We start from the raw sequence: 17,837 nt of genomic DNA, 5'->3' as shown, positions 1-17,837 counted from the left end.
ATATATATATATATAGATGTTTGAGGAGGCATCGAAATTATTGCAATTGCACGCACTAATATTACGTATACGTATACCTAGAAAAGCAAAAAGAAAGCTCCAATACTTTTTCGCAACATTTTTTCTTTTTGTACTATTTTTTTTTTTTTTAATTTATTATATAAATATATAAATATTTTGAGTTTCTCTATAGGAACAATATAAATAAATAACTATGTATGTGTACATATATATATATATATATTTATTTTTGGCAAGGCACGATCGCGCGATATGTGTATGTGTGTGTGTGTGTGTGTATAAATTCGATATGTATCGATAATCGTGTGCAGCAAGGCGCGATTCTTGAATCTAATTACAATGCAAACCGCATTCGGCGCACTTCTTGCCGCGCCTCTTGCGCTCCGCGAAGCGTTCCTGGCTCGGATTCGTTGGGCTTGGCATCGGACTTGGATTCGGTTTGCGGGCGCGCGGCATGCCCGTCGATGTCATTTGGGCGCGTATCTCGTCGCGGCGCAGCATCAGATCGAGCCATTGCACCTGGGCACGGCGTATAACATTCTGATTCACATAGTTGGAGGCCAGCTTGACGCCGGCGTTTTCCAGTTTCTTGAGCATATCGACAATGTCCTCCGGCTGGCCGGTCAGTGTGAAGAACCACAGACCCATATTGCTGCGGCCTTTCATTGGCTCGTCCAATGGTTTTTCCAATGCCCTGGGGCCGATCTCCTCGGCGCAGCCGTCGAATGGCGTTGTATCGCGATCTTCCTCTCCGTAATCCTCGTAGAATGGCGTTGTCGAACGGTCGTCTTCGTTGTCGTCGGATGGCTGATTGTGCTGTGTCGGTTCTTCCTCTTCTAGTTCTTCCAAGGACTCTTCTAAGTATTCTTCCTCAAATTCAAACTCCTCCTCCCCGTCGTCCTCAGTCTCCTCCTCCTCCTCCTCTTCCTCCTCTTCCTCCTCGCCCTCCTCATCCTCCTCCTCATCCTCTTCCTCGTGTTCCTCCTCCTCAAGTTCATCGTCCAGATCCTCCTCCTCCTCGTCATCCTCCTCTTCCTCCTCTTCGTCTGTCTGTTTTCCATCCCTTTGCCGCTTTTGCATTTGACTTTCAGGGAAATTGAGCTTCTGCTCGAGCTCAAAAAGCTTGGGCAACGGCTTCAGCTCCCTGCGCGCCATCTTGATCTCGTCGAGCACAGACAACTGAGCTGGCGGCGCTTGGATTGGTGTAGCTGAAGCTGGTGCCATGTTCACCATAAAACTCTGCTGCGGAAAGATGAACACCGACGGCGTCACCTGCTCCTTCCACATGCCAATGAATACTGGCGGCATAATGGCCACGTTGCGCTGCATCTGGGGCGGCGCATCCTTTAGCAGACCCTCAAACAGGCTCTCCGGCAAGGTGCCGGGCCCAAAGACACAGCCCGCCTCGAAGCCGGGCGGCAGGAAGCGCTGCGGCAAGAATACCGGAGCACGTTTAATCGAGCTGGTGGCCATGGAGAAGTACTCCTGCGGCAGCTTAAATTTGGTCGCCTTCTCGCGCATAACGGCAAACGCCACCTCAGACTCGTGCGGATGCACCACATCCGAGAGCACCGTCATGCAGAGCTTCGTCTTGAAGTGCACCATCATCGGAACCGTGCTCAGATCGGGCACATATATCCGATATTGGGTCTGCTGATGGGCAAAGCGATCCACCTTGGCCAGCGAATCGGCATGCGCAATAATGTAGCCGACACTGAGATCAGGATGCAACTGGGCATTGCTGTTGCTGTTGCTGTTGTTGCTGCTGCTGCTGTTGTTGTTGTTGCTGTTGTTGTTGTTGTTGTGGCCACAGTTGGGCACCGGCACCGGCACCGGCACCGGGATCTGGGACAGCGGCATGCCCACGTAGGCGGCGCACGTGTACGGCAGGCTCTTGTGCAGACTGTGCCGCTCGACGCGACGACGTCCCACAAACAGCGCAGGTGTGGGTCCGCAATGATGCGGCTGCAGCAGTCCCTGCGGATAGTATTTGTGGGCGAGGACACCCGGCGGAAAGACGCCGCCGGCATCGAAGTCGCCCGGCAGCAGCTGCGGCGGCAAATACGTGATCTTATTGAGCGGCGAGTGCCGTGGAAACAGATTACGCGGCAACTCGAACACGATGCAGTGCACCTCCTGCAATTGAGTCGCGGCCGCGGCATCATGGCCATGCTCCTCCGGCGACAGCGTGCACAGCACAAACGAGTCCACGTCGATGTAGCCCTTGTTGAAGACCAGTTCGCTTAAATTTGGCAAATAGCGCGGCTTCCTGTTGGTCACGTATTCGGGCACAGCATTGCGGCACTTTTTATCCTTCTTTTTGCCTGCTTATAAGAGGGGCAATAAAAACAACAAAAAAAAAAAAAAAAAAAAGAGACGTGAAAAGTGAGGTTAGAATTGTTGCAAATTTTTAGGCTATTTGGCTTTTCGCGCTTGCCTGGACCCGTCGCAATGCCCAACAGCACGGCCTTATTGCAGTTGGACTCCTGCGCAGCTGCAGCCGTGGAGACATTCATATTCTTATTGAGCTGCACAAATTGATTCACTTTGATCATGGTTAACAATTGACAGTTGGCGATATTTTGCCAACTGGCAGCGCGACACGGAGAATTGACACACTGTCGAGTGCTGCCAGGCTATTCGATTGTTTTTGGCAAATTTAAAGCTTAACGTTAACTGGCCAACTATCGCATTGCTTGCGTTGCATTGCGTTTGCTTTCAATTAGCAGCAAAATTCTGGTATTGGAACAATTCAAAAAGGCAGATAGCAAACTTATTGAAATACCAAACAATTTTAACGGCAGATAAAATAACATTCAATTTGGACGGCGCACAGAGATGGAGCAGAGATTGAGCAACAGCATGGGCAGCACTGGCCGTCAGCGGCGATCTGGCAGCACTGTCGCAGCAAAAAAAAATACTGCTCGGCCAAACGAACCGTGCCATGACATTGCCAAACGGCCGTCCATTAACGTCAACGTCAACGTTAACGTGCACGTTAAACGCAACCAAGCAGCAGCTGCTGCGGCCTCGCAGTCAACGCACCGCACGCAGCCGAACAAAGCCAGACGGCAGAAGGCGGCGCCGCTGGAGCTGCTCGTGGTCGGACAGCAGGTGACAATGCGGCCCATGTTTAGCCGATTGCCGTTGCCGCCATACCGGATGCCAACGGACAGGAGCCCGGGCCCAGCGTCTGGCAAATCGAAAAGCATTTATCCTTTGGCCACCAGAGCCGGAGCCGGAGCCGGAACTGGAGCCGGAGCCAGAGCTGGTGCCGCAGCCGAAGTTGGACTCATGGCCGGAGCCGGACTGGCAGCATTGGCTAGATCGCACATCCTGCCGGCGGGCCAGGCGACAGCTGTTCAGCTGCTGGAAGACTCGGAATTCGTTTACGTCTACGAGTCGTATCCATTGGAGGAGCTGTGGACAGCCGCACAGCTGGACATGCCGCACGAGTCGCCGCCGTGCAAGGACAAACAGCTGCAGCTGCCGGCGCTGCCGGAGCTGTCGGAACAGCCGGAGCTGTCGGAGCTGTCGGAGCTGCCGGAGCTGTCGGTGGCCCAGCAGGTGCTCGACGCACGCTTCCTTGCCGAGCTCTGCGACGAGCTGCTCATGCTTGTGGAATAATTGTTATAGTCTCTCACATTTCGTTGCCCGACCATCCGTTCGTTTCATTTCATTTGTGTTATGTTAGGCTCAACATTTCGACTTTCAATATATAAATCCACAATTCTGGTTTCTTTCAGTCTTTCAATCAATCAATCTCAATCAAGCGATGTTTTATCATATCTACACAGTTTAGACCGGGCCAGGTTTTTTTTGCGGGTGGAATATGCCTGCCTTCAATCGCACTCACATAAAAAGCTCAGCTTTCCTGTGGCGGTCGCTTGTTTGTAGATCATCAATCAGTCAATCAATCAGTACATACACATTGCTGTACAGCACATGGATCCGCGAAATAGAGCCTGAAATTTGAACATTAGAGTTGATTGCGTGACAAATAGCGAATGATTGACTGACTGACTGATTGGCTGACTGACTAGCTGACTGACTGACTGACTGACTGACAGACTAATTGATTGATTAACTGTTTGACTAACTGTTTGACTGACTAACTGTTTGACTGACTGATTGACCGACTGACCAACTGATTGACTGACTGACTGATTGACTAACATCTTGACTGAATAATTGACTGACTGACTGACTAATTGACTGTCTAACTGATTGACTGACTGACAGACTGACTGATTGACTGACTGACAGACTGACTGATTGACTGACTGACAGGCAACGCACAGCCCAAATCGAAAAACCTGTGATAACATTATTTCCAGTTAAAATTTGTTGGAAAAAAGTGCATCATTATATTCCAGAAAATATTGAAAATATTGATAGAACCTAAAGGTCATACAAAATATTGCTAGAACAAAAAACTCGCTTTATGGATTGTACTTTCGAATTGTTGACATTTATTTGCTTGCTCAGCTTAAAAAAAAAATCGACCATAAAAAAAAAACGATCTCCTTGCATTCCTCTTTGCTGTTGTTGTCGCTGCTCTTCTTCATCTTTCTTAATTAAAACTAAAGGAGCTGTGTGGGTTGTGTGTGAGGTTGGGCAAAGGGTTGCCTGGCGAGGGGCAGAGGGGGAGGCAGTTAGATGACATATGTATATAAGTATATGTGCATATATATGCGACATATGTACATCAACTAGAAGCATATATACGTATATATAAAATATCATTGTGTGTCTGTGTGTGTCTGTGTGTGTATATATCATTTGGGTTCGGTAAAAATATATATATATATATATATATATATAGTTATATAGTATATATTGTATATATATAGTTATATATGCATACACATAGACACACATACATGCACGCATGCGTACATACATGGAGTTGAGAGCAGCTGCTGCAATTCGGTGTCTTTTCGTGTGGATAGGGATTCCAAGTGCGTGTGTGTGTGTGTGTGTGTGTGTGTGTGTGTGTGTGATTAGCTAAAGCTAAGCCTAAATATGATGTACACTTATTTAACTAAACGATAACGATTTCATTGTCATTATTAACTACATAATCAATGGAGATTTTGTTGGCCAGTTGAATGGTCCGTTTGCTCCAGCCGCTCCAGCTCCAGCTCCAGTTCGGGTTCCGGCTGCTGCTCCGACTCCTGCTATGCTAATATATATATATATATGTATATATATTTATCTTAGACAGACGCCCTTCCATTTATAGCTAGTTTTTGGTATCAGTTTTAGTTAAATTCTCCTGCTGCTGCTGATCCTGCTGCTTCTGCTGCTGCTCTTCTGTTTCCGGCACCGGCTTCTGTTCCGGCTGCTGCTCCGGCTTGTTCAGCTCATCCTCCTCGCTGGAATGCGGCGCTGTTTGCGTTGTCGCCTCGGCCATTGTGGCCGGATGCAATGTGACCATGCTGTCCCTCTGCTGCATCGATGATCTTTCCTGTTGCTGTTTCTGCTTGGATTTCTGTCGACGCTTGTGCTCCCTGTCCAGCTTATCGTAGCTGGGTTGCTTCTCCTTCGGCTTGCTGTTGGGCGGCAATGGCAGCAGGTTCGTCTGGCTGGAGGTCGGCGACAGTGCGTGCTGCTTGTTTGGCGTTGGCGGCGTCGATTGCGTCGCCTTGTCCACCTTGCGCTCCAGCTCCAGATCGATCTCCACATCGGAGTCCATTTCAGTCTCTGAGAAGGATAGCGAGTTGCCCGCCCGAGGCACTTGGATGCGGCGTCGATCCTGTGCACAGACAAAACATGATTCAGTACAAGCCAAAGGTGCTCTAGTCGGTTGTGCCCGACTAGCCGGATACCCTGTGCATGCCCTGTGCGCACAGCTCTCTGCTGGTAATTATCCATAAAAATTATTTTCTTAATTCTGCATAAATTTTCATTAACATCATTTTCACAATCGATTCTTTTGAACTTTTCAGGTGCATCGATATTTATCGATTTCAGCTCAAGCCAAAAATCAATATTTATCGAATATACGATGGGAACAGAAGCCTAAGCTGAACATCGATATTTATCGAATTGCGAAAGATGAAAGGACATATCGATATTTATCGAATTATGAAAGATGAAAGGACCTATCGATATGTATCGAATTGCAAAAGATTAAATGATATTTATCGAAGAGCCAAAGATTAAAGGACCTATCGATATTCATCGAATTGCGAAATATTAAAGGACTTATCGATAAGGCCCACAAAAGTAGACTCCTTAATGGACAGAGCAACGAAACGATGCAGGGTATAAGAGGTATGCTCGCATTAATAGTCAATATGTACCATATTTAGAGTTGTTGGCTCGGATATGTAGCCATCGAAATCCTCATCCTCGCTGAATATATCGGCCGTATTTAGGGCATATGTCTCCGGCAGCTTGCAGACGATCTGCGCCAGATCGATGAACGTGTACTCGTTGAGGGAGGCGTGGTTGCCGCGCTTCGGCGGCTCCTTGTTGAACCACTGATTGAAGCGGCCCAAACGGCCCGCCTTGGCCATGTTATCGAAGTAGTTCTTGCCAAAGACATAGCCCACGTCGCGTATCTCATCGAAGCTGCCAAAGGCGAGCGTCTTGTACTTATCAATGGGTGGCCGTATATACTCGCAATAGTCTGAGTTTTTTACCTCCTGAAACAAAGACAACATATATTTGTCAGGCAAGTTTTTGGGGAATTCTTTCTATTGATTAAATAGAATATCAAACAAATATACGAATACAAAATACGGCACGAAGTTGTGTCGTATTGTTAATATGTGTACGTTTCTTTTTTTTCAGATCAAATTTCGTTTCGAAAATACTCACCTCCAGCTGGCGAACACAGGACACGTAGGCGAGACGTGATTGTATGTCCGGCAGATCGGGCACTTTGACGGGCGATGTGAACGGATTCCATTTCTTATAAAGCAGCCACCAGCCGCTCAGATCGTCGCCATAGTTGGTCAGATCCGTGTCGTCCTGTGAGCCGACATCAATGGCAATTATGTGAGCGGCGCCCAGATTGTGCATAACATCGGCTATGTTGTTGTTTGTTTTACATAAATGTTATATAAATGTTAGCAGTATGTTAAACTATGCAGAGCTATCAACAGTGTATTGTCCAGTGGAAGCAGAGTGTTGGATTCTGTTACTGTTACTGTTACTGTTACTGTTAATGGTTACCTGGCACATTGTTCGTATAGCATCCATCGAGCAGCAGGTGCCCGTCACGATAGTCACAGAAGGGGGGAAAGACGCCGGCAATGGACATGCTGGCGCGACAATAACGCCACAGATGACCTGATCAATTGGTAACACACATCATCACACACGCAAAATGGACAGTATGTATACATGTGTGTGTGTGTGTGTGTGTGTGTGAGGATGTGGACAAGGTGAGATTACCACACATTAACATGTGCATAATTGTGTATAGTTTGTATGTGGAGAGAAAGAGAGAAGGAAAGAGAGAGAGAGAGAGAGAGAAGAGAGAGAAAAAGAATACACAATTTTATTGCCATCGTTGCTGTGTGTATAACTGTGTGTATGTGTGTGCGCAAACGAATTAACGGTTTATGCATATTTACTCTTGTGCTAGGCTACATTGAAGATTCATGTCAAATTTTATGTTTTAACAGCATTAAAAGTACAACAAATAAATCACATACAAATACAAAAATACACAACTCAAAAAAATTGAACAGCAACTAAATGTGTCTGCTAAACAATATATATGTATATGTATATGTACATATGTATGTATGTATATACAAATGTTTCAATGTACAATTCATGTTCTTAAGAGAGCAATTAAATGTAACTAGTTAAGTCTTTGTACATACGTGTGTCGAGGCATGTATGCATGTATGCACATATGTATGCATGTTTGTGCATGTGCGTGTGCGTGAGAAACAAAATCAAAATGGCCGCTTTAGAAATGCGATCCACACGGGTCTTTTATCAATGCTGGCAGCATTGCCAGCAGAGCGAAAATTATGCTGTGCGCGCACTCTCTGCATGGGTGTGGGGTGGGCGGGGGAGGGGGGCGGGGGGGTCTATTGGGCGAACAAGTATGCAATGCATTGCAAATAACCAATTAACAGTTACAGTTTATACAGTCGCTAAGAAATTATCCAACACTCTGCGCTCTCTGTGCCATCAATAGCTCTAAATTGAAAATTTATATTTAAAGAATAGATTATCGGGTGTTTTTTTTTTTTTTTTTTTTTTATTTGCTAGTTGCTAGTTGCTAGTTGCTATTTACCTGGCAAATTATTTACATAGCCGCCATCCAGCAGAAGATGTCCATCTTGTGGATCGCATAGCGGCGGCATATAGCCGCTGAGTGACATTGAGGAGCGCACATAACGCCACAGAGATCCTGCGACAGTTTATTTGGCAAGTGAGCGAGCATGTTTGTGTGTGTGTGTGTGTGTGTGTGTGGGTGTTTATGTGTGTGTGTGTGTGTGTGTGTAGAAAGAGAGAAATAGAGAGAAAGAGAAACAGCTTTGAATTTGAGCGTTTTGTGAGCGAACGAGAGAGAATATTGTTGACCAATCAGAGATCGTTCATTGAGTATTTTTGTCAGCAGGTTAGTTTCTAGCTAAGACACAGACACGCAGCAGAGTGGGGAATAGCAGCAAGTGCAACACTTTTGACAAAAGACAATGCAACATCATTTAGCACAAATGCATATGTATATTTACGTTAAAAACAAATATAAATAGAACAACAACCAAAAAGACGCGTTTTATCCAGTTTGAACATGTCGCCTCTCACATCTTTGCAAAAGAATTTATGATAACAGCAACAAGAACAACAACAACAACAACAGCAACAACAACTGAGATGGACTCAACTGTGCTGCTGACGTCACACAAAGAGCAAAAATGTCTGTTACTCTTTAGTGGGAGTTGCGTGAATGTCTCTCTTAATAACATATGTGTTCAGACATACATATACTACTGCCTGTGTGTGTACATATATGCGTGTGTGTCTTTGCCTTTGTGTTTGTTTGTGTGTGTGTGTGTGTATGTTTGTGTTCTTCCTACGAGCTACATCAAAATATCAAACACCAAGCGAGTATAACAGTTATAATAAAAAAATAAGAAAACCAAAAAAGCATTTAACATTGACAAAAATGATTATAGCAAAGCGTAAGAGAAACAAATGCATGCTAAAGAGAATGCACGAATCTAAAGACGAGCAGCTACATGAGTGAATGAGATGGCAACAGCAGCCGCAGCCGCAGTCATTGGACACTCACCGTTTGTATGAATGCGATGGCAACTGGCGGTTATGTCTGTGGTGAGCGTAAAATACGGTATCCATAGATCCTCGATGCTCACGTCCCCGAAGGTGTCGTGTATCGTCTTGTTGAACTCACGGCCAGAGAACATCGATGTTATGGGATACGTGAGGTCCAGCAGTTGAAGGAACCATTTTGTCATTTTCTGCAAACAAAAATAACAGTTTAATTTCATTTTATTAATCAGAGGAGTCCATAATTATTTCACAAAGGATCCATTGTCTAAGGTTAGGCGTTCCTTTCACGTTATATATTATATTATGAATACGGCGCCACAGCATGTCATCGTTTGTCGTCGAAGGCGACTAGAAGTGACATTTTCCTGGTGCCCCAAATCCAACTGGATTAGGCAGCTCATCCAGATCCTTTGTAAGAATCGGCCCGTGCTCGATTCGCGTAAAATAAAATCAACATAGACAGGTTTGAGCTGTATATTGATTTTAAATTTTAAGCTTGTAAACAAATCAAGCACTCAACTTAAAAAGGAAAAAAGAAAAATCACTGGTTCTAACTGTGAAACGAACACCTTTGTTTGGTTTACGCCTCGAGAAACGGAATGTTCGCTGAACAAGGAGGACGACAACCAGATCTAAACCGTAAAGCAATCTGGAGCATCGCGAACAGGAATAGTTGATGGGCGCCCAACGTGGGGCCCTCGTTAACTTATATATATGCTAAGTAAAAATATTAAATGCATTCTCAACATACTTTGGACCATTCGCGCGCCTTCTGCGTGACGGTGGTTATGTTACGTTCGGAGCACCAGAGTGCGCCCATGAGGGCGCCAATGCTGACGCCACCCACCATATCAATGGGTATGCCCGCCTCCTGGATGGCCTTCAGCATGCCAATGTGGGCAGCACCACGGGCACCGCCGCCGCCCAAGACGAGGCCAATCGAATTGCCAGTTAGCCAACGGGCCAGACGCGAGAAATCGGAATGCATGTTGGGCTCGGAGAGCAGCACGCGACTATAGAGATCGTTCTGGGCGAAATTAAAGAGTTGGGAGAGCGATTAATGGGATAATGGAAGGGATTATTAGCCGAGAGTTTTAACACTCCCGTACTCACAATGCGATACTGGCTCTTGCGCGTAAAGATGCGCTTCACGCAGAGCACGTGATGGTGCTTGGTGACCCAGGGACGTGCATTTAGCCAGCTGAGCGTGTTCGCCGGCTTGGCATTTGTGGTCTCCGGATAGAGCAGCACCAGCTCCTTCTGTGTGCGCATCGCCAGCTTGTCAATCTCCCGCTCGAACTTGCCAACCAAATGGGATCGCTCACCGAGGCCCACAATCAGCACCACGTCCGCCTGTCGCATACAGCGCTGTGTCCAAGGACTCAGCGAGCTGTCGCACTGGTACAGCGTGATTATGTTGCGATCCTCCTGCTGTGCCAGCCACGAGGTCAGGCGGTACTCGTTGGCCGCCTCAAATATGTTAATGCCCAGCTGTTTGCGCACCACCTCCGATGTCAGACGCAGCACAGGACCTGCAGAAAAAAAAGAGAAGAAAACGATTATAGCTAGTTGCTGATATAAGCCATAAGTGGAATTTGTGAAAGGCATACAAAAAGTGAAACATTCCTAGGCTGTGTATCATATGGGAGAGCCTATATACCAAATTTGGTGTATCTAGCGCTTCTAGTCTTCGAGATATGCCTCCGGATCGATATTTATCGATATTATGAAAAATTTGATCGTTCTGCGATCATCTGCGATGAGGCAACTTACCAATGGCACAGAGCGAATGATAGAGCTCGTAAGTGAAGGGCGTCAGGGGCACATCGTCTGTGATGGGCACGAGGGCAACTGTTGAATATTTGTGCGTTACGGGATTTGCCTCAACGGGCCCGCCGGCCGCATTGCTGCCGCGCGTCTGCATCGAGCCAAGAAAACGATGACTGAGAAAACTGATCAGCCTGGTGACCACAATCGGGTAGCGCAATTTGATCGCATTGAACAGGCCCTCCGGCAGCTTGGCCAGCTCAGAGTCACGCACGGCCATGACGGTTGTGGTGCGTGAGGTTTCCGTTATCATTTCGACAATGCCCACCAGATCGCCCTTGCCGTATTCGCCGATAATCTCCTTTTTGCCGCCCGGATGCGTGATAACCGAACGCATGCGTCCGCTCAGCACAATATAGGTGCTGTCGCTGCTCTCGTCCTGACGATAGACAGCCCGTCCCGACTCCAGAAATATCCAGTCCAGCGCATAGTCGCATTGACGCACCAGCGGCGACAGGCGACGCACCACCCCATTGCCCAGATCGAGCACGATGCGGGGACGCTGACGCATTATCCTGCAAGAAAATGGCGGGTAAGTGTTTGAAGTAAATTATCCAATCAAAGCCAAATCCACGTTTTCAGGTGAAAATGAAATTGAATATGCACGATTTCAAAAAAAAAATTACAACTTTCAATTATGTCTTTTAAAAAAGAGCCATGAACTATTTATGTGTAAATGTTTCACCGGCTTTGTGGAATCCACGCCGATTGGCGGAAAATATGTAAAGAAGTGAGTTTGAATTTTCACCAGCCGCGTGGATTCCATGCAAAAAGCGTGGCTGGTTTGAATGACACTAATGAAACCACGCAAACAGGCGGAAAATAGAGGGATTCGGATGGGTAATAACTCACTGATAGATGGCGGCGCGTCGTATGTAGGCCACGCGACTATTGCTCCGCGCACGGATCGTGTAGGCGCTCGCCTCGCCGGTGAGCATCGCCAGGCCGCCAACTATTTCGCCGGGATGCACAAAATGGATGAGCACATCGTTCTTGCTGTCCTGTTTGGTGGCACGCGTCGCATCCGCATTGCTCTGATAGACGGCCAATGTGCCGGTCATTACAAACCAGACGCAAACATCTTCCGCATTGCCCTCGGTGATGAGTGTGACATTTGGCTCCAGTTCGCGCACCTCAACAAACGGCTCAATGATCTGGGCATCATCCTCGCTGAGGCCCAGCTCACGGCGCAGACTGTCCACGGCAGATGACTGCACCAGACGCTGATCGATGGATGTGCCGGGCGCAGTGTTGGCATTGCCATTGGGCGATTCACCGCTCGGTCCGTACGTGGTCGAGCTGCGTCGCGTGCCCGCCTGGTTAACGGAGACGGCGCTCGACTGCTGCTGCTGATGATGGTAGAGATCAATGTATGGCGCATCGCCGTGCACCTCGGCAAAGAGCAGGGCGTTCGCATTCGGATTCGGATCCGGATCGGAGAGTGTGTGCTCCTCGCGCGACAAACGCGAATTCGGCGATGTCGGCGCCCGTACCACCGGACGGGATGCCTGCGATGCCTGGGCGAGCACCGCGCCCCCGACCGCATTTGGTACCACACTGCTGCCCTTGGTCCGCATATGATTCTGTACGAGCTCCGCATTGAGGCCCAAATAGTTGCGCAGCGCCGTGAAGAGCACGCGCTGCAGCCGTATCATGATCACCTGTATTACACGTATCATCACATCCGGATTCTCCTCGAACACCTCCTCGAAGGCCTGTGGATTAGCAGCAATAACAAAATTGGTATGTTTATATTTGGCGAACGTTTTAATATCTACCCTAAATACCCTGTATTCCATCAAATATTCATCTTCTTTGTCTAATTATTCCCATCGTTTTCCGATAATCGATAAATATCGAAATTCAGCCCTGTTCTCTCTATCTTCCATAAATTCAAAATTTTCCCCTCTCTTACTCTTACCCTTTGCACCCTGTTACCATTGAAGTGTATTTCATTAAGAATACAGAATATTTGTACAGGGTATCAATACGTTAGTCACACTGATCCGGCAACACTGGCCAGTTGGCAACTCACCTGCATGGGCAGACGTATAACGACAGACTTCTCCATGGCCTTGGCCGTGACGGTCTTGTAGTAGCTAGAATTGCCGGAGAGCACATCGATGAAGCTGAGCAGCGAGGTCACAGATTCACCCTTGCGCACCGTTTTTAGGGAGAGGGTGCTGCCATCGGCATTGCATATGTATACATTGATCATGCCCGATTGGACAATATAGACGCTGTCATCGGGATCGGTGATCTTGAATAGATAATCGCCGGCCATCAGCTGCAGGAGCTGTGTATGCTTGCAGAGCTTTAGGAAGATGGGCTTCTCGAAATGGCCAAAGATGCGTATGCTCTGGAGCATATAGAGTGCATCCGGCGGCACGCGATCGCTGCCCTCGATGGTCTCCTCCAGATATTCGGCCGGCGGCTCCACTGTCTTCATTTCCAGCGGCCTATTCTCGCGCTGCAGCTGCAGGATGCGGCGCGCGAAACGCATCACCGCACGACGCTTATAGCCCTTGCCGCTGCTGTACATCTGGCCGCTGACGTTCTTCATTTTGCGCAGCATCCGGCGGCCATAGAAGAGCATCTTGTCCCGCTTCCGGAAACGCAGGCCGCGATGATCGCCGCCCGATGACGTGACCGCGCTCAGCGATCGGGCAATCTCATCGCGCAGGCGCAGCCGTGCCAGGCGCTTAAAGTACAGGAACCAGGCGATGAATAGCACGCCGATAACAAGCAGAGCGCCGTACCAGTACATCTGCAAGCGAATATCGATAACGATAACAATGGGTGAGGAAAATCAACGATAAGAGAACAGTGTATTCGGCGATGCCGACGACTAAATGCTCTGCTGCACTCTTCAGTTTACACGAACACATAGAACTGTATAGTGTGATATCGAGATATCATTATTTTTTCTTAATTAAGACAAGACAAGACAATGCCGTCGTCAGAGATGCTCTACTTTATGCGTTACATATTGCATTACAAACTTCAAATACTCTGATTAGAAATACATATCTGCCCATCTGCTGCCCTCTCGCGCTCTCTCGCTCTCTCTTGGCCTCTCTCTTTTCATGCACATCATAGAAGATAAAAAAAGAGCTGTAATGCTTATGCATGTGAGCGGGCACACTTAAAAGTCTTACTCACACTCATGCGTGCGCTCTCGCTCTCTTGCTCTCTTGCGCTCTCAATAATTTGCGTCTCAATCAAAATACATATTGCAATGTTAATCGTTGACGCGTCGCTGCCAACACTTGTTGTTGTTATGCGCGCTGCCCCCTTCCGCATTTGAATTCTCATTCGCTTTGTTTTTGACATTCGCTGTCGCTGCAGCGCTCGGCTGCAGTTGCTGTGTTTGTTGTTCTTGCAATTCGCTTATGGTTTATTTCTGTAACAGGTTTCAGCGAATGCGGCAAATATACATACATACATACATACATACATGCATACATAATATCAAAACAGTGACGGTAGCGCCACAACAAATTCAAATTGAAAACGCACACGCAATAAAGCACAACAAAAACAAACAACGATTGATATTGCCGATGTCTCATTTCCAGCTAATTGGCAGCGCTGCTGCGCCGTCGAACGGCGTCACGATAACACAATTTTTCACATTACTTCGATTTCTAGGTATGACTAGGCACAAAAATAAATCCACCAAGCATGCGTGTGCATGTGTGTCTGTGTGCATGCATGTATCTATGTATGTATGTATGTATGCATGTTTGCATGTTAGTATTCGCACGCACCTGCGATGATTTCTGAATTGTGAAATACCCTGCAACTGTTATTAAATGGGCAGAAAAGGGTATATGCGCTTCGATAAATTCTCGTTCAGACATTTATTTAAAGAAAAATAACTGCATTTTATAGAGTATACTTTCCAGTGTGTCGAATATATGTACACGCGTATATGTACATATGCAGCACAGCTGGATATAGAGTAACTGCCAGTCGGACAGCCTTGACTCGTTTTTTTTTTTTTATTTCGTGTCTTGGATCAACGCTTGGCAACAAGTCACAAGACGGCTTTCAATTGATTTGGCCCCAAGGGGTTAATTGAATTATGGCCAACTGATTTTGGTGTTTTGGGGGCGGGTGCGTCGCTGCCGCTGCCGCTGCCGCTGCTACTGCTGCACGTGCTGTGTTATTGTTCTATTTGGCCGATTCATTTGATTTACCCAACTAAAACCAATTGCCATTGCCAACTGCCATTGGCTGTCTAATCAGCGTAATCAGTTATGGTCTAAGCACTGCTGATGCGCTTTCGGGGTCAGGCCTTAAGCTATTATCAACATGCCCAACGATAACACATACATACATACATGCATGCAAAACACATATGGGCACATATCTAGGAACATTTGTTACATTTTTAAGATTAAAACAGATATACGTACATAAATACGTTCAAAGTTTATAGATGAAGAAGAAGAAAAATGGGAAATGATAACTAATTCAAAATAACCGTAACAGTGTGTATATATGTACATATGTATGTATGTATTTTCTCTTAGCATGTTTATGTAAGTTGGCAGCTTTTGTCAGCGAATCAAAACACAGCGAGCGATCGTCTTATGTTGACGGAAGTGTGCGCAAATCGAAATGCCAAACGCACACTCACACACACACGCAAACACAAACATGCATATATTTGTGTATGCTTGCGCGCGTGTGGTAAGAGAGACGAAAATAAGACAATTCCAACAACAGCAATAGTAACAGCACGATCGCCGCTTATCTCAGACACCAACCGTTGACATGTTATCCTGCCCGCAACTTAACAGTGCACTTTGTACATGAGTCACGACGAGCCCCCGTCAAGACAAAGAGCAGCCAAACTGTGCACGTGTGCTTTCTGTGTGCGTGTGTGTGTGTGCATATATTGTACTTGTACTTACCGTGGTCGCGATTTGTTTGGAGACATATTGAAACCAGGCATCGGAGAATAATGTGTTGTAACAGCCGTTGGCGCTCGCACGGAGCAGTTCCAGGACATCCATTTGGTGAGCGTGTGTGTGTGCTGCACATACGTTTAAAGTACGTGTCCTTGGCTATGTTATTGTTGCTGCTCTCCTCTGTTGGTGGTGGTCTGGCTGCTGTTGTTGTTCACACGGTGGCAGCCACGGCCTAAACGTGTTTTATGTTGAATTTTTGTTGTTGATATTTCAAATGCGGAAATGTTATGTTATGGTGTTCTGGCTCTTCTTCTTCTAGTTGCTGTTGTTGTTGTTTTTGGTTTTTTTGTTTTTGTTTGAGCACGCGCTGCCCAACACCCCCGCCAAATCACAGACGTGCAAAGGCAAGAGAGTGAGCGAGACAACAAGCGACGGCTGTTAAGAACTATTTTGTTGCTGCTGCTGCTGCTGTTGTTGTTGTTGTTGTTGTTGTGTGTCGCTGCTGCTTGGCTTTGTTTAATGCTGGGTATTTTGGGTTTGAGTATTGGCTAGCTGCGGCTATAGGCGACCAACTACCCCTCCCCCCAGTTCAGTTGATTTGAGCGTTTCTTGTGCAATTTGTTGTTTTTCTTGTTGTTTTATTTTCTTTTTGTTATTAGTTTTGCGTTTATTGTAATGCACGCGCCATCTTCACAGCCTTTTCAACGTTCCGCAAGGCAGGAACAAAAGAAAAAACAAAAAAAAAAAACAACAGCAACAACAAAATTGTTGTCCAATAGGGCGAAATTTTGTTTGGCTCTCTTGCGGGCTACGGGCTACGGGCTGCGGGCTGCGGGGTGCTGGCGGCTATCCGGAATCGAATTGTTTTGTTGAATGAAACTAGCCAAAACGTAGCATGTGAAATGCGGTCGCGTATTGAAAGGTAACGTTGTAACGTTGATAACGACGTTTGCCCGCACCGCACACAATTCCAAAAAATGTTGCTCTCGAAAGTACTTAAATTTAAATTAACTGAGCATTATATCGTTTCGATTTTGTTTCGCGTTGTTCTGGTTCGGTTCTGTGACCAAGCTGTCAACTTGACTGCCTGCTGTGCATCAGCTGTTGGCCACTGTGAACGACAGTGCTGCCAACTGGTGTGACAATTTGTTAGCTATTGACAACTCTGTTACAATACTGATTCGAACCAATAACAGTTGCTGCAGCAGCTGTTTGGCCTTTGTTTTTCGTTTCTTTCTTTCTTTCTAATCATTAATTGCTTTGCGTGTGTTTGTGTGTGTGTGTTTTTTTTTTGGGCGGCCCCGCGTGCCAAGCATAGTTTGCGGCTCATAATTGTCTTGTTTAAAATTGCAGAAAATCATTAGGCATGCAATGCTCAAAAAAAGCTGGCAACAAAAAAAAAATAAGAAGAAATATGCAACGATTAACAACTGTAAACTATTTACAGTCAAGCACACACGATGTGTGCGCGCGTGTGTGTGTGTGTGTGGGCCATTATAAATATTAATGGTTTGTTTCTTTAAGGATTTGGTACGCTTGCTCTTGCATTTGCCGAGACGTGCACAACTGACGGTGAAATCGGCAGCTGGCTGGCCATTTTTTCTTTTTGCATCTTTTTAGTGCACACTCTCATTAACGTTCGGTTAAGTGCAGTCCGAAAAAGTAACGTGCTAAATGTAATGAAAAGCAATATGGCAAATGCCGAGTGCAGCCAGAAGAAGCAGCATGCGCGCATTTAAAAAATTAACAGAGCATGGCGCCAGGTTGCCAGTTAGCCCGTTTGCCAAGCATGCAGCCAGTCGG

At 46.5% G+C, this 17,837-nt stretch overlaps 2 protein-coding genes across 3 annotated transcripts; both read right to left on the bottom strand.

Moving 5' to 3' along the window:
- Nucleotides 1-23: 23 nt before the first annotated feature.
- On the bottom strand, nt 24-2,648 carry LOC6633803 (DM7 family protein GM11958). The gene is made up of 2 exons (XM_070211175.1): nt 2,459-2,648; nt 24-2,345 (listed from the first exon to the last, which is right to left on the bottom strand). Exons 1-2 carry the CDS (start codon nt 2,574-2,576, stop codon nt 352-354), a joined length of 2,112 nt encoding a protein of 703 aa, XP_070067276.1. The 5' UTR covers nt 2,577-2,648; the 3' UTR covers nt 24-351.
- Nucleotides 2,649-4,470: 1,822 nt separating this feature from the next.
- Nucleotides 4,471-17,116, bottom strand: sws (patatin like phospholipase domain containing sws). Of its 2 annotated transcripts, none has more exons than XM_015170180.3 (11): nt 16,038-17,116; nt 13,151-13,882; nt 11,968-12,830; nt 11,062-11,630; nt 10,402-10,820; nt 10,040-10,315; nt 9,290-9,476; nt 7,207-7,323; nt 6,850-7,061; nt 6,330-6,674; nt 4,471-5,779 (listed from the first exon to the last, which is right to left on the bottom strand). In XM_015170180.3, the coding sequence occupies exons 1-11, from the start codon at nt 16,137-16,139 to the stop codon at nt 5,267-5,269; spliced, it is 4,335 nt and encodes a 1,444-aa protein (XP_015025666.1). In that variant the 5' UTR covers nt 16,140-17,116; the 3' UTR covers nt 4,471-5,266. The 2 variants fall into 2 exon arrangements, with proteins under 2 accessions (XP_015025666.1, XP_002057090.2); XM_002057054.4 differs by lacking the exon at nt 7,207-7,323 and adding an exon at nt 8,288-8,404 and having other exon boundaries at nt 16,038-17,115.
- Nucleotides 17,117-17,837: the final 721 nt, after the last annotated feature.

The sequence above is a fragment of the Drosophila virilis genome, chromosome X (assembly GCF_030788295.1).
Source record: "Drosophila virilis strain 15010-1051.87 chromosome X, Dvir_AGI_RSII-ME, whole genome shotgun sequence".
Lineage (NCBI taxonomy): Eukaryota > Metazoa > Arthropoda > Insecta > Diptera > Drosophilidae > Drosophila > Drosophila virilis.
This window is presented reverse-complemented; position numbering and strand designations above follow the sequence as displayed.